The sequence below is a fragment of the Cnephaeus nilssonii genome (assembly GCF_951640355.1).
Source record: "Cnephaeus nilssonii genome assembly, chromosome: 18".
In the NCBI taxonomy this organism is placed as follows: Eukaryota; Metazoa; Chordata; class Mammalia; order Chiroptera; family Vespertilionidae; genus Cnephaeus; species Cnephaeus nilssonii.
The window spans coordinates 47,768,352-47,784,770 of record NC_137089.1 but is presented as its reverse complement, the minus strand read 5'-3'; the positions used below and the strand labels follow the sequence as shown (position 1 = coordinate 47,784,770).

Here is a 16,419-nt window from a genome sequence, read left to right as displayed (position 1 = left end):
CCCAGCTGCCCAGGGCCTCCCGAGGCTCAGGTAACCAGGTCCGGCCGAGGCTTGCGCTGCTGGCAGTGGCAGCAGCAGAGGTGTGATGGGGTTGTCACCTTCCCCTGATTGCTGGGTCGCCTCCTGCCACTGAGGGCTCCTGGTCTGTGAATCCCTTTCACGTCCCGCGTGATTCAGGGTTCAGGTTCAGGGTTCTGGCTCTGGAGGAGGCCGCACGCAAAAGAAAGACTAGAAAATATTAATTTGGAAATATTGGGGGCCAGGCGGGAGCCCGACTCAAGGGGAAGGACTTCACTTTGCTCCGGCCTAGCAATCCCTTTTATTAAGACTATGGGATCCACCCATAGCTCTAGGCAGGCAATTCCAGTAACAGCCAAAGCAAGGATTTACACAAGATTAAAAGGTGGAGGTTGCTTTAGCTATCACTGTCTCAACTAGACAGTGGGTGGTTGGCTCTGACCTTTCAGAGCTTCAAGGTTGACCAGCCTTCCGGGTTCCTTGTCCACACCTCTCTGCTAGTGAAGACAATGGGCGGCTTCCAACAAGAGGGGGCAGGCTGGGCTGAGGGACCCCCCCCTCCCCCCTCTGCTCCAGTGCATGAATTTTCATACACCGAGCCTCTAATTTTTTTATATGTCTCTTGGCCATCTGTCCACTTTGGAGAAGTGTCTATTTAGGTCCTGTGCCCATTTTTTAAATTGGATTGTTTGTCTTCCTTCTGTTAGGTTGTATGAGTTCCTTATATATTTTAGATATTAATTCTTTATCAGATGTATCATTGCCAAATATGTTCTCCCATACAGTGGGCTCCAATTTTGTTTTGTTGATGGTTTCTTTTGCTGTGCAGAAGCTTTTAATTTTGATGTAGTCCATTTGTTTATTTTCTTCTTAGTTTCCTTTGCCCTAGGACCGTGGTTGGCAAACTGTGGCTCGCGAGGCACATGCGGCTCTTTGGCCCCTTGAGTGTGGCTCTTCCACAAAATACCACGGCCTGGGTGAGTCTATTTTGAAGAAGTGGCGTTAGAAGAAGTTTAAGTTTAAAAAATTTGGCTCTCAAAAGAAATTTCAGTCGTTATACTGTTGATATTTGGCTCTGTTGACTAATGAGTTTGCTGACCACTGCCCTAGGAGATGTATCCGTAAGCATATTGCTATGAGAGATGTCTGAGATTTTGCTGCCTATGGTTTCTTCTAGGATGTTTATGGTTTCTCGACTTAAATTTAAGTCTTTTATCCATTTTGAGTTTATTCTTGTGTATGGTGTAAGTTGCATGTATCTGTCCAATACCATTTATTGAAAAGACTTGTCTTGACTACATTGTATGCTCTTGCCTCCTTTGTCAAATATTAATTGAGCATAATGGCTTGGATTGATTTCTGGGGTCTCTTTTCTGTTCCATTGATCTATATGTCTGTTCTTGCACCAGTACCAGGCTGTTTTGATTATGGTGGCTGTGTAATATAACTTGGTCTCTGGCATTGTGATTTCTCCAACTTTGTTCTTCTTTCTCAAGATTGCTGCAGCTATTTGGGGTCTTTTTTGGTTCCATATAAATTTTTGGATTATTTGTTCTAGATCTCTGAAATATGGTGTTGGTATTTTAATAGGGATTGCATTGAATCTGTAAATTTCTTTGGGTAGTGTGGACATTTTAATGATGTTGATTCAATGATGTTGATTCTACCAATCCACAAACACAGTATATTCTTCCACTTGTTTATATCTCCTTCTGTCTCCTTTTTTCAGTGTTCTGTAATTTTCTGAATACAGGTCTTTTGCCTCCTTGGTTAAGTTTATTCCTAAGTATTTTAATATTTTTGTTGCAATGGTAAATGGGATTGCTTGTTTAGTTTCTCTTTCTGAGAATTCATTATTGGTGTATAAAAAAGCCATCGATTTTGGGTGTTGATTTTGTATCCTGCTACATTGCCAAATTCATTTATTAAATCTAGTAGTTTTTTGGTGGAGTCTCTAGGGTTTTCTATTTACAATATGTCATCTGCGAATAATGAGAATTTTACTTTCTCTTTTCCAATTTGGATTCCTTTTATTTCTTCTTATCTGATCGCTGTGGCTGGGACTTCCAGTGGTATGCTGAATAAGAGTGGTGAAAGCACATCCTAACCGGTTTGGCTTGGTGGATAGAGCGTCGGCGTGCAGAATGAAGGATCCCAGGTTCGATTCCGGTCAAGGGCACATGCTCTGGTTGCTGGCGCGATCCCCTGTGGGGGGCGTGCAGGAGGCAGCCAATCAATGATTCTCTCTCATCGTTGATGTTTCTATCTCTCTCTCCCTCTTCCTTTCTCTCTGAGATCAATAAAACAAATTCTATCTAATAAAAGAGTAATATGCAAATTAACCATCACTCCGCTACACCCACAAGCCACGCCCACAAGCCAATCAGGAGCGAATTTGCAAATAAACCCAACCAAGATGGCTACGGCCACAGAGAGCAGGAGGGAGGGTTTCCCTGGCAATGGAGGAAGCCAAGCTTTCCGCCTGCCCTTGACAGCCTAGGCCTACACTCAAGGCTACAAAGTTTCAATGATAGAAGATACATAAATCCAAACAGAAATGGCGGCAGCCACGGAGCTGGAAAGAGCAGGAGGCTAGGGTTTCCCCCGGTGATGGAGGAAGCCAAGCTTTCCGCACACCCTGGCCAGCTCAGGCCTCCGCTTAAGGCTACAAAGTTTCAATTATAGAAGATACATAAATCCCAACAGAAATGGCTGCGGCCACGGAGCAAGCAGGAGGCTTGGCTCCGTTCTTTGTTTTTTAATATTTACCTTTTTTACTTTTTTGTTTTTAGTCTTGTTTATTTTATTCATTCAGCTACCCTATATCTTATTTTTTCATTGGAGCATTTAACCCATTTACTTTTTTTAAAACATTTTTTATTTTATTTTATTTTTTAAATAAGTGCTAATATATATATATATATATATATATATATATATATATATATATATTTTAATATACTTTATTGATTTTTTACAGAGAGGAAGAGAGAGGGATAGAGAGTTAGAAACATCGATGAGAGAGAAACATCGATCAGCTGCCTTTTGCACACCCCCTACTGGGGATGTGCCTGCAACCAAGGTACATGCCCTTGACCGGAATTGAACCTGGGACCCTTGAGTCCGAAGGCCGATGCTCTATCCACTGAGCCAAACCAGTTTCGGCTAAAAAAATTTTATTGTTTAAGGTATTACAAATAGTAGTACATATGTTTCTTTTTTTCCCTCCACTGACCTCCTCCCTTAACTCATGTACTTTTAAAGTGATTATTGATAGGTACATACTTATTGCCATTTTATTATTATTTATGTTTGCTTTTTATAAAAATATATTTTTATTGATTTCAGAGAGAAAGGGAGAAGGAGAGAGAGAGAGAAACGTCAATGATGAGAGAGGTATCATTGATCAGCTGCTTCCTGCAACACCCCCTGCTGGGGATCAAACCCGCAACCTGGGCATGTGCCCTTGACTGGAATCAAACCTGGGACCCTTCAGTCCACAGGCCAATGCTCTATCCATTGAACCAAATCAGCCAGGGCTGCTTTTTTTTTAAATCCTCACCTGAGGATAATTTTTCCATTGATTTCTAGTGAGAGTGAAAGGGGCAGGAGGAGGGAGAGAGAGAAACACCTATGTGAGACAGACACATCGATTGGTTGCCTCCTGAATGCAGCCCTACTGGTGCTGGGAACCTGCAACCGAGATACATGCCCTTGACCGGATTTGAACCTCTGACCCTTTGGTCCACGGAATGATGCTCTAACCAGGAGCCACATAGCCAGGGCTATATTTACGTTTTTTCATTCTTCATCTTCAAGAAGTTTCTTTTACATTTTATTTAATACTGGTTTGGTGGTGATGGCCTCCTTCAGCTTTTTGTCTGTGAATTTATTTTTATTCAGTTTTTCTTCCATTTTAAATAATAGCCTTGCTAGGTAGAGTAGTCTTTGTTGTAGGGCCTTGCTTTTCATCACTTTGAATATTTCTTGCCAAACTCTTCTGGTCTGAAATGTTTCTGATGACAAATCAGCTGATAGTTTTATGGGAACCCCCTTGTAGATAACTGTCTTTCTGTTGCTACATGAAAAAAAATATTTTTATTGATTTCAGAGAGAAAGGGAAAGAGAGAGAAACGTCAATTATGAGAGAGAATCATTGATCGGCTGCCTCCTACACTCCCCCCACTGGGGATCGAGCCCGAAACCTGGGCATGTGCCCTGACTGGGATTCGAACCGTGACCTTCTTGGTTCATGGGTCGTTGCTCAACCACTGAGCAATACTGGCCAGGCTGTTGCTGCTTTTAAGATTCTCTTGTCTTTAACATTTAGTATTTTAATTGTGATGTGTCTTGGTGTAGCCCTCTTGTTTGGGACTGTCTTTGCTTTCTGAACTGTGCGCCTTTTTCCTTTGCCAGGTTAGAGAAGTTGTCAGTAATTATTTCTTCAAATAGGTTCTCAATCCCTAGCTGTTTCTCTTCTTCTGTTACCCCTATGACATGGATGTTGTTATGCTTGATGTTGTCCCAGAAGTTCTTTTTTTTAAAATATTTTTATTGATTTCAGAGAGGAAGGGAGAGGGAGAGAGGGAGAGATAGAAACATCAGAGATGAGAGAGAATCATTGATCGGCTGCCCCTTACATGCCCCCCACTGGTGATCGAGCCCTCAACCCGGGCATGTGCCCTTGACCGGAATCGAACCCGGGACCCTTCAGTCTGAAGGCTGATGCTCTATCCACTGAGCCAAACCAGCTAGGGCCAGAAGTTCTTTTTAAAAAAAACTGATCTTAGAGAAGGAATGGGGAGCATGGAGAGAGAGAGAAACATTGATGTAAGAGAGAAACATCGATCAGTTGCCTAGGTATGTGTGCTGAGTAGGAATCAAACCTGTAACCTTGCAGTGTATGGGACCATGCTCCAACCAACTAAGCCACACCAGCCAGGCTACCAGAGGTCCTCTAAACCAGCGGTCGCCAACCAGTGGTCCGAGGTGATCCGTGAGGTCCAAAAGGTTGGTGACTGCTGGTTTAAGGAAACCTTTGGAGCAGCAGTCGCCAACCAGTGGTCTGTGAGGTCTAAAAGGTTGGCAACTGCTGTTTTAAACTATCCTCTTTTTTTTTTAAAGAACATCTTTTTCTTTTTGCTGCTCTGATTCGTGTTTTCTGCTCCTTTGTCTTCTAAACTGCTGATTCAAATCTCAGCTTCATCTAACCTGGTGCTGATTCCTTCTAGTGTATTCTTCATTTCAGACTAGTTCTTTATTACAGTTTTTATGTCCTTTATTTTGCTTACTGTCTGTTTGTGTACATTCTCACTGAGTTTACTCATTCTCCCCTAGGTTCCTTAAGCATCCTTGTAACCATTGGTTTGAACTCTGGTAGGTTGCTTATCTTCATTTTATTTAACTTTTTCTGCAGATTTCTGCTGTTCTTTCATTTGGGGAACATTTCTTTGTCTCCCCATTTTGACTGCCTGTCTGTATTTAGATCTGTCTCCCAGTTTTGATATGGTTGCCTTATGTAGTAGCTGTCTTGTTGGGCTCATTAGTGCAGTCTTTATATTTTATTGATTTTTTACAGAGAGGAAGGGAGAGGGATAGAGAGCTAGAAACATCGATGAGAGAGAACCATCGACCAGCTGCCTCCTGCACACCCCCTACCAGGGATGTGCCCGCAACCAATGTACATGCCCTTGACCGGAATCGAACCTGGGACCTTTCAGTCTGCAGACTGACGCTCTATCCACTGAGCCAAACCGGTTTCGGCGAGTGCAGTCTTTTTTATCACTTGAACTAGGTGATCCAGGAATGTCTCCTGTGTGGGTTTGTGATCTCTTTTGTTGTAATTGAGTCTTATTTTATTTTTAAAATTTTTTATTGATTTTTAAATTTTTTTTTTTTTAAGAGAGAGAAAGGAGAGAGAGAAAGAAACATTGATGTGAGAGAAAAGCATCAATCAGTTGCCTCCTGTATGCATCCCGACCAGGGATTGGACTGTAACCTGGCTATGTGCCCTGATCAAAAATCAAACCCTCCACACCTTGGTGTACAGGACAGTGCTCCAAACAAATGAGCCCCACTTGCTAGGGCTGTAGTTGAGTCTTTTTATTTTATTTATTTATTTATTAAATTTCTTTATTGATTAAGGTATCACATATTTGTCCTCATCCCCCCACTCCCATCCCACACCCCTCCCCACACATCCCCCCCCCCCCCCCCCCGCTCTCCTTGACCGCTGGTTAGGCTCATATGCTTGCACACAAGTCCCTTGGTTGGTCTCCCCCTTTATCCCCACCCTTCCCTACCCTCCCCCTGAGGCCCGACAGTCTGATCCATGCCTCCCTGTTTCTGGGTCTGTTCTTGTTCATCAGTCTATGTTGTTCATTATTTTTTACTAGTGTCCCAATCCGTGCACAATGAAAGGAAATTAATTAGAAGAGATACTTTAATATCACTATTTGCTTTTTCTCTATAATAGAAGTGTCAACCAAAATCATGATTGACAATGACAGATTGAAACACATGCGTGTGATTGGCGCCAGCAGGAGCTTTATATGTATCACACATGTGCGAGTCAACTTAGCCTTTTATAGATATAGAATAAACTTGCTTAATTAGACCTGCTTTCTAATTTAGTTAAACTTTTTCCAGCTTAATGAAGCACCCCAACTTCTCTCTCAGGTAATTGTCAGCAACACAGCAATAAATATCAACACGAAGCAGGTTATTATTGTAGATCACGCAGGGAGAACAAAGGGTAAAATATTTAACTTAGCAGTGTTTGACTATATTCTGTGCAGTGAGAAAACCTGAAGTCACTTTCAAGGTCCACCATTTCTTAGTTTCTAAGCTTTCTAAATCTCTGTTTTCTGGCTAATGAAAAGAAAATAGGATTCTACTGAGTCTCTTTATCTACCTACTCCAGGACTTCTGTGAGGATCAAATGAGATGAGGCATGTGAAAATGCTTCACAAACATTTGGTTAAATTGTAAAAATGTTTGCACCTGGCTATAAAGCAAGTTGGGTTCTTGGGCTGAGGAAACTCCAAGGAGGCTAGTCACTAGGGAGAGGAAGCCGGGCGTTGCTATGTGATGTCATTCCCTGGCACCCACAGTGACCGTTTCCGGGCTGGGCTGTGGGCCGCATTTTGCGCCATGGGGTCTTGGCAGCATTGGCTGTGATTTGGTTGGGTGTTGCTCTGGGAGGGGGGGGGGGGTGGTGTCCCACTTGGGGGAAGCCGAATGTTGGTTTGTTGGTGCCAGGTCCGTGGTGCCATTTATTTTTAAATGGCCAGTGTGTGTCATGGCAGTTCCTGCGTTGAGTGTCTGCCCTCTGGTGGTCGGTGCGTGTCATAACTACTGGTCGGACGGATGGACACTTAGCCTTTTATATATATAGATTGTTGATAGTATTACAGATATCTCCCATTTTCTCCTCCTTTACCCCCCTCCTTCCAGCCCTTATCCCTCCCCCCACCCCCCCCCACCCTCCAGGTATTGCCTGTGTCCATGGGCTATGCATGTAAGTTATATAAGTTCTTTGGTTTATCTCTTCTCGTCCCTCCAACCCCACACTGAGGTATGTCAGTTTGTTCCATGCCTCCATGCTTCGGGTCTTATTTTGTTGGTCAATTCTTTTTGTTCATTAGATTCCACAAATAAGTGAGATCATGTGATATTTGTCTTTTTCAGATGGACTTATTTCACATAGCCTAATAATCCACTTCCTCTGCCACCATTTTTAATCTCTGTAGTTGTCTTTTAATTTATTTTTTTAAAATATTTTTATTGATTTCAGAGAGGAAGGGAGAGGAAAATAGAAACATCAATGATGAGAGAGAATCATTGATCAGCTGCCTCCTCCATGCCCCACACGGGATCAAGCTTGCAACCTGGGCATGTGCCCCCACTGGGAATCGAACCGTGACCTCCTGGTTCACAGGTTGACACTCAACCACTGAGCCACGCCCACTAGGCTGTAGTTCAGTCTTGACTGCTGTTGGCATGTTGCTGGGATTCACCCACAGGCTGGCTGATTGTGAGGACCGACCCCCAACCACAGTGTATGTACTGCTGTGCAGGGCCTGGCCCTGGAAGTGGAGTTCGCCCCAGAAAGATCTGATTCCTTTCAAGATCTCCCTTTGGGTGTGCTGCTTGTGGAGCTTATTGGGTCATGCTGTGACTTGTGTGAAGCCTGCCACCAGGGTGTGTTAGTTCTGGGGCCTCTTGGGAGGGCCTCCAGTGCACTTTAATGTCATGAGGTGCCTGTGACTGGCCCTTGGCTATCTGGAGGTAAAAAGTGATCCACAGTTTGTGGCTGCGTCTCCTTGTCCTGGGTGTGTGTAGGAGGTTCCAAGCTGCCTTTCACCAGCATTGGGCCTGGGGTAAGTCAGCAAAAGGCCCAAGGCACCCGAGATTTGTCTCTGCCTACTGTCTGCCTGTTAGACTCAGTCCCTGAAAGAGTCTCTGGTGGTACATGAGTTGCGTGAGGTAGGTTTCTCATTGAGTCAGCAGGTAGGAACAAGTGGTATTTACCAGATTGATACAGATTTGAACTCTACACCAGTGCTGGGTCTGAGGTCACTCAGCAGAAGTCTCTGTGCACCAGGGCCAGTCACCACCCGCCGTGTGCTTGCAGACTTTTGTGGTGGGCTGTCATCTCAGGGATTCGTTAGGGTGGGACCAATGACTGTATTATGGCCAATTGATGTGGTAGAGTTTGTCAGGCCAGAACAGACCAAGATTTCACTGTGAGTAGGGAGGACTGTGCATTGGAGGACTCTGCTATTTTTCTCTGGGCGTGCAAGAGAAAAATAGCCCCTCCCCCAGAGCCACGTAAGTCAGCCTCTGACACCTCCTGTATATGCCCAGACTTTGTCAAGATCCCTTTAGGAAAGTGCACCACAGTTTCAGGCAGCTGACTCCTCTGTAGTGAGCATGGTAGAGTGAGCAACAGTTAGGAGGGTGGGGCCAGAGAATCCCCCCAAGCTGATGCTGTATGAAAGGGAGTGATCCACCCAGGAAATAAGGTATCTGTGGGCTGGTGGTGAGGGACTCCCTGGAGCTACCCAACTCAGTCTCTCCTCGCAACCCCAATCTGCTTTGAGCCATCCTTTGACGCAGCCCAGGGTGAGTGGCTGTGAATGAGATTTTTTGCACTGGCCATTTAAGAGGGGGCCTGGGTTTCTAGCAGACTCCCATTTCTCCCTGACAAACAGAATTTCTGATGTTCACAGCCAAATATTATGTGGGCTCCTTTTCTGGCTCTGGTGCCCTTGGCTGGGGAGCCCAGCATGGGGTTGAGACCTCTTGCTTCTCTCAGGGGACCTTTTTAGCTGAGCTATCCCTCCAGGTTCTCAACTGCTACATGTGGGTGCAGGCCCAGCCCTTGTCTCACCCTTCCTACTAGTCTCAATGTGGCTTCTTGTGAAAATCCTTGGTATAAGACTCCTGTTTAGCTAGTCCTCAGGTGGTTACTCAGGTTGACCGTTTTATAATTTAGTTGTAATTCCAGTTTGGTCCTGGGAGGAGGTATGTGTAACTTCCACTTACTCCACCACCATCTTGGATGCCCTGACAGAATTTCTGTCTTGGATTTTTCAAAATAAATCACACCAATTTTTAATAGTGTGAAAATGCCCTAAGATATCCTGATAAACATGCAACTACAATTAATAGGTTAATAAGTTACATTTAATTATGTAACTTTTGTGATCAGTTTTTGGTTTACAGAGAATATCATATATCAAGAATTTTGATATAAAAAGATAATTTCTACTTACTGTATTATGGCCAATTGATGTGATCAGTATGGGCAATCCAGATGTATATTAGGCAGAATCCAGTGAATGATTAAAAAATTTCCTTGGATAATCCATAAAATTAATTAAAATACAGATAAATGAGATTTGGCAATATATGATAGAGATGATGTACTTTTCAGAAAAAAAATACCTCTCTTTTTATTATTATGACCCATGTTTGGTATTTCATTATTACTGAGATCTATTTTTAGAATAAAATTTTGTCCTCTATGAAAAAAAGAAATTAGAATTATTCTTTGGAAATGACTACATAATGGTAAGTGTAATCAAGCTTGTGCAAGATTACTTTAAAAAGCATTTTAGTAGCAATATGTTGTGAAGATCATAACTGTATAGCTATGGGAAAATAGCAGTTGTCTCAATTATGTTATTAGAAACTTACAGGTTAGGGTAAAATTATCCAGGGGTCACCCTACAGGATTGTACAAAAAGCTCTTATTTTCACACAATTTTTATGGAGTTAAGTAGAAGTTATATATAATTCTACCTAATATGGACACTAAAATTATCGTGGCCATGATTTATTGTTTCCAGTGCATTACCTTATTTAATTTTCACAATGATTCTGTGAGGTAGGAACTATTGTTATCACACTTTTACAGATGAAATAATTGCTGAGGTCACATGTCAAGTGGGCAGTAGAACTGGGAGCTGGGCCCGGGCTGTCTGACTCCTAGATCTGTGCCATGATATGCTGCTTGTGTAGCTTGTAGTACTATGTAACTTCAGGGCTAAAAGAGTGACTTTGGTCTAGAAACTGGCAGGTCACATAACTTCTTTAAACTTGAGTTTCTGCAACTGTAGAAAGAATGCTTTTAATAGTAAGTGGGATACTTTATTTAAAATATAATGTATGCTTAACAAATGGTTATTAATAATCACAGTAGTTATAATAATGACTACTTCTGTTTTTGGGATTTATAACAGCTCCATATCTCTGTGGCCCAAGGTTTTCAAGCATTTTTTATGAAGCACAAAACATAAAGTGGCTAGTGTTTTTGTTTTAAGTTACAGTACTTACTAGCTTTTGATTATATGTCAAAGTATTACTATGAATTAGTAAGTGAAAGAGATATTTTGATTTCAGCAAGAGACAGAAGTTATACAAATCACTTCTTTCTTTGTGCTTCATAATTGCTTGTATGTGTGTGCATGAGAGAGTGAGAGTGTGAGTTTGTGTTCTTGCCTGAGCCAGAGAAAAGGTTTTTTCAGGACTTGTGCAGTGGGGCTGGAGGGTGTTTCATGTGAGATGCTGTTGTGAACAGAGAAAACCATAGGGTCCTTTTTTTTTTTTTTTTTTTGGAGAGGTTAGGCCAGTACTCCTAGGAAAGTTTGTGATAAATTGGAAGAATCGGGGTTTGATTCCAGGGATTAGAAATTAAAATAATGGCAAAGACCAGGTTTAGTGAAAATGAGGGAGTGGGAAACTGAAAGGCTAGGAGAATCTAGGCAGAGAGGAAGGTATTTGTGTTAAGATTTCAGAATTTGTAAGGAGTGATGGAGTTAAAGGCTAGAGAACTGGAGGTATGAGAGGTTTGTAGATTGTGTAAAACTTGCCAGGGTTTGGGCAAAGAGGTGAAGGGCATGTCCTAGGAAATTGCTATACCCATAAGGAAATGAGCTGGGAGAGATAGGACTCCATTGATTAGGGATGAGAACAGGAAAGAGACTAACTGAGGACCATGGGTGGGGCTGCTTTAGCATATTCTAGAAAATAGTGCCTCTTAGTACATTTTAAAAGAAGGGCATTATTCTTTAAAAGTCATTAGAGAAGAATATATATTAATAAAATCGAACTTTTGTGAACTTTCTGGTCATGTCCATTTTGTTCTTGGCTAGGAACAAAAACTCAATTATTTATAATGATTTTTGATGATTAATTTATGTCAGTATGGAATTGACTAATTAGGAATTTATATACATGTTCTGTACTATTAATATTGGTACAGTGCTTTCTGTAGGGTTTTCATTTTGAGAGGTTATTAGATTCAAAATTTTCTGGAGCAGAATGTTTTTTTCAGAGGAAATTTTGCTTTTTGGGGAAATAATTTATAAAGGTTAATTTGGAAAATGCTGAAATTGAATATGTGTAGCTCTTATAATTGTGAGCTTTTTGCATTTACATTGACATTCTTTTGTATAGGAGTTAAAGTTCCTCGTAATTTTCGCTTGTTGGAAGAACTTGAAGAAGGACAAAAAGGAGTAGGCGATGGTACGGTTAGCTGGGGCCTTGAAGATGATGAAGATATGACACTTACAAGGTGGACAGGCATGATTATTGGGCCACCAAGGGTCAGTGCTATAAATTACATATTTTTATTGATATTTATATCCACTTTACAATAAGCATTTTATTTTACAATATATTAAAATAAATAATTATGATAAATTCTAACTGAAACAATTATTCCCTTTTTATTTTGTATACATTTACTGGTACTACCATTGTGCACAATATGATACTTGATTTTCTGGAGAATTGGGGGGAAAAGATTGATATAGTCATTGCCAGCAAAGTGTTTGCAGTTTAGTAGAGAAGAAAAAGTAAATGTAAATGACAGACTCTAAATATGGCAGAGAAAGATCACTATGGGACTTTAGAATATGTTTCTTCTAGCTGGAATAATTGAGGAAGGCTGAACAGTGGAGGAAGTTGCCTTTGGAATGAGCCTTAAAGAACTGACTAGTAGGATTTCAGAAGGTGGTGATGGGGATGGAGAACATTCCAGATAGAGAGGAGAAAAGGTGAGGAAATGGAGGGGTTATTTGGGAAGAGCAAACAGTGTGTTTTGACATAATACATTACTAGCTCACTATGTATAACCAATAATTTCTAAATTGGTTTCTTTTGAGAGCACATTGCTATTTGCTTTGTGATATTTGACTTGCCATGTAAATGCTATAGGCCTCAGATTCTTCATTTATAAAATATATTGAAAAGTCTATGATTCTTGAATATTTTCTTGTGATGTTGGGAACAGGCCCATTGTTCTTTATTCTTAGGTCTTTCTGAAGTTTGTGAATTTTTCTTTTTACTCTAAATATTTTCAGATTGGGAATTTTTTTTCTACTCTGCATTTCTTACTCAAAGGTACCATTAATTGCACTCCCTGCAATGAGTCTTTGAAATATGTATCCTACATAATAAAATGGTAATATGTAAATTACCATCACTCCGCTACGCCCACGATTGGGCCAGCAGGAGGCGCAGGGGGCGGGACTCAGGGTGGCCGGGGTAGCTGATTGGGCCAGCAGGACGCTGAGCTCGCGGCACCACTGGCGCCGCGAGCTCAGCGTCTGTGCCATGGCTGCGCCGGAGGCTTTCGGAAGGCCTGGTGCACCGGCGGACAGCCGGCCAGCTCCCCCGCGATCAAAAGCCAAAGCGGGGGAGCTGGCCGGCTGTCTGCTCCGGCACAAGGCCTTTCGAAAGCCTCCGCCGCGCAGGAGGCTTTCGGAAGGCCTGGTGCACAGGCGGACAGCCAGCCCGCTGGTGCACCAGGTGCATGATTAAATCATGCACTGGGCCTCTAGTTGTATAATATTTTGACTTGGTGGAAAAAACAAATTTAAAGGTTGTTTTTTTTTCTCACTCTGGTTTTGTATACTGTTTGCTACCTTGCTAACTGAACATTTCACCTATTTTCCCATTGGGTAGAGTTTAAATTTCCTGTTGATTATTATAAAAGAAAAATGGATCAGGTAATAAGCATTGTTAAATTTAAAGAATTAATTAATGAATGTTTTATATTTTCTGGTATTCTTTTTTTTTTTTTTTTAAATATATTTTATTGATTTTTTTACAGAGAGGAAGGGAGAGGGATAGAGAGCCAGAAACATCGATGAGAGAGAAACATCGATCAGCTGCCTCCTGCACAACCCCCACCAGGGATGTGCCCGCAACCAATGTACATGCCCTTGACCAGAATCGAACCTGGGACCTTTTCAGTCCGCAGACCGACGCTCTGTCCACTGAGCCAAACCGGTTTCGGCTTTTCTGGTATTCTTTTGCAAAATTTATATACACTACTACACTAACAAATGCCCCCCACCCCCCATGCTCTGATTTTTTTCCATAAGACTTTTGAAGAAGGAAATATAATACTGGTGATTAGAATTTTTTAATGTGTTTTATAACTTGGTATTTATAATGAAAACTTTGATTTTCACTGCCTGTGAACATTATTACCATGGTCTGTCTGGTAAAAAAAAAAGTGCTTATAACTTATAAGCAATCTTTCTTAATGCATAGTTTGAGATGGTCTGAACTTGATGGAGTATAAATTTCAAAAAATTTTTTTATCTGTTTATCTTCACCTGAGGATATTTTTCCATTGATTTTTAGAGAGAGTAGAAGGGAGGGGGAGAGACCGGGAGAGGGTAACATTGATGTGAGAGAGACACATTGATTGGTTGCCTCCCACATGCACCCCCACCAGGGCTGGGGATCGAGCCTACAGCTGAGGTATGTGCCCTTGACTGGAATTGAACCCGGGACTCTCCAGTCTGTGAGCTGACGCTCTATCCACTGAGCCACTACCTCCCGTGAACTTTAAACTTGAAGAATGTTTTGGAGCTTATGTGTAAGTTCCTCCGCAATTTTTGTGGGCTTTTCAAAGCACAGTTCGCAAATGTGGAGGAACAGCTCCTGCCTGATCTCTTGTGGCCGCCAGCGGACTCTCCAAGTTGGTGTCACAGAACTGCAGGAAACTCCCATGTCCAGGGTGTGCCCAGTGCGGGGAGGGAGGGCAAACACTTTGCTAGCTTGTGGGAAGGGTAGAGTCTGCTCAGCAAGCAGGGGAAACATAGACCAATGCTGCTGACTGCCAGGCCAGGCCTCTCTTCCAGTGAGTCCTCTGCTTGCAATTAGTCTTTGAGCACCCTCTCTCTCTTTGGTGCCAGGAAGAGGGTGGAGGGGAGGACCTTGCAGTGGTACAGTACTCCTCCTAAGCCAGACTATTCAGCACACAGTGATTTTCTGCCTTGCATCCTCTTTCAAGTTATCTCCCTCACTGAGGCACATGGGACTGGGTGAAGGTGAGTGGTCACAGTACTCATTTGCCATTTAATAAAACCTGCTGAGATTGGTGTCTCATCTTAGTTTTCTGTTTAGAAGCTGCCATATTTAGAGCAATTTTGTCCGCAGCTTTAGCTATCTACATTCAGCCAGGGTAATAGGAAAATTCTTACCTCAACATACTGTAACTTGGTTAGCTGTTTTTCTGTTTGTTAGTTTGTTTTTTTGCTACTGCTGAAGATTACTGTTTTTTTTGTGTGTGTGTGTTATTTACTCCAGTATCTGAATTTATATGATTAGCAACTTTGTTTTTCGATATATTTGTGTATCAGTTTTCTGAAGCAATACTTTTTAGCATTAGAGGTTTAGTTACTTTTCCTTATATGTATGTTTCTGTGTAAATGGAGGTACTATATCCATCTTTAGACATTTTGAGAATTAAATGAATTAATAATTAGACAATAGGAGAGTATCTGACTATAGTACATTCTTTTAAAAAAATATTTTTATTGATTTCAGAGAGGGAGGGAGAGAGAGAGAGAAACATCAATGAGGAGAGAGAATCATTGATTGACTGCCTCCTGCACCCCCACCACTGGGGATCGAGCCAGCAACCTGGGCATGTGCCCTGACCGGGAATCGAACCATGACCTCCTGGATCATAGATGGATGCTCAGTCACTGAGCCACGCCATCTGGGCATTCTTAATAATTATTTGTTTTATTACTCTCTTCTATTTCATTCTTTTGTTAGATAATAGAAAGATTTGGTTGTTAATTTAAAATAAATTAATTTAAAAGAAAAATTAGCCCAGGGTATCAAAAGTTAGTGTGATGTTTATTCTGAGCACTGAATTAGATTAATAGTTTTTTGATTTTAGAAAATTTGAGGTGTGATGTACATATAGTGAAATACATACCGTTAGTTTTGACAAATGTACTTTGTTACCCACATGCTTATCGAGATAGAGAACAATTCTATTACCCCAGAAAGTTCTCTGTGTCCCTTCCCATCCTCATCCCCACCCTGCTTTGTGCGCCCTAGAGTAGTTTTGACTGTTGTGGAACTTGGTATAAGTGAAATCATGCAGTGTGTTCACTTACCAATTTGCTTCTTTTGACTCGGCATACTGTCTCAGAGAGTCATCTGTGTTGTTCCATGTAGAGTTTCTTTTTATTACTGAGTACTATTTTACTTTATTGATATACTATAGTATGTTTATCAGTTCTCCTGTTAATGGGTATTTGGATTTTACCTACTTACTGACTATTACAAATAAAACTACTATGAGCATTCTTTACACGTCTTTTTGTAAACATATGTTTGTCTTCATTTCTCTTGGTTAAAATGCCTAGGTATGGAATTGCTAATTCATAGGGTAGGTGTATGCTTATCTTTATAAGAAAATGCCAACTTGTTTACAAAATGGTTGTATGATTTTCAACACCCAGTAGTATGAGAGTTCTAGTTGTTTCCACATACTCTTGAGTATCTTTAACATTATGAATTTTGGGCGGTGTCTATTATTACTATCATTATTTTAAAAATGCAAGTTTTTAGAGAGGC

At 41.4% G+C, this 16,419-nt stretch overlaps 1 protein-coding gene across 3 annotated transcripts in view; it reads left to right on the top strand.

The window, feature by feature from the left end:
- UBE2V2 (ubiquitin conjugating enzyme E2 V2) overlaps positions 1-16,419 on the top strand; it is a 60,457-nt gene that overhangs the window by 18,790 nt on the left and 25,248 nt on the right. For 2 of the 3 annotated variants that reach the window (XM_079796149.1, XM_079796148.1), the window contains exon 2: positions 11,983-12,131. In XM_079796149.1, coding sequence (XP_079652275.1) covers positions 12,087-12,131 — 45 coding nt within the window. In that variant the 5' untranslated portion in view covers positions 11,983-12,086. Of the gene's footprint in view, positions 1-975; positions 996-11,982; positions 12,132-16,419 lie in introns of those variants that run through there. The other variant, XM_079796150.1, reaches the window with a different exon arrangement.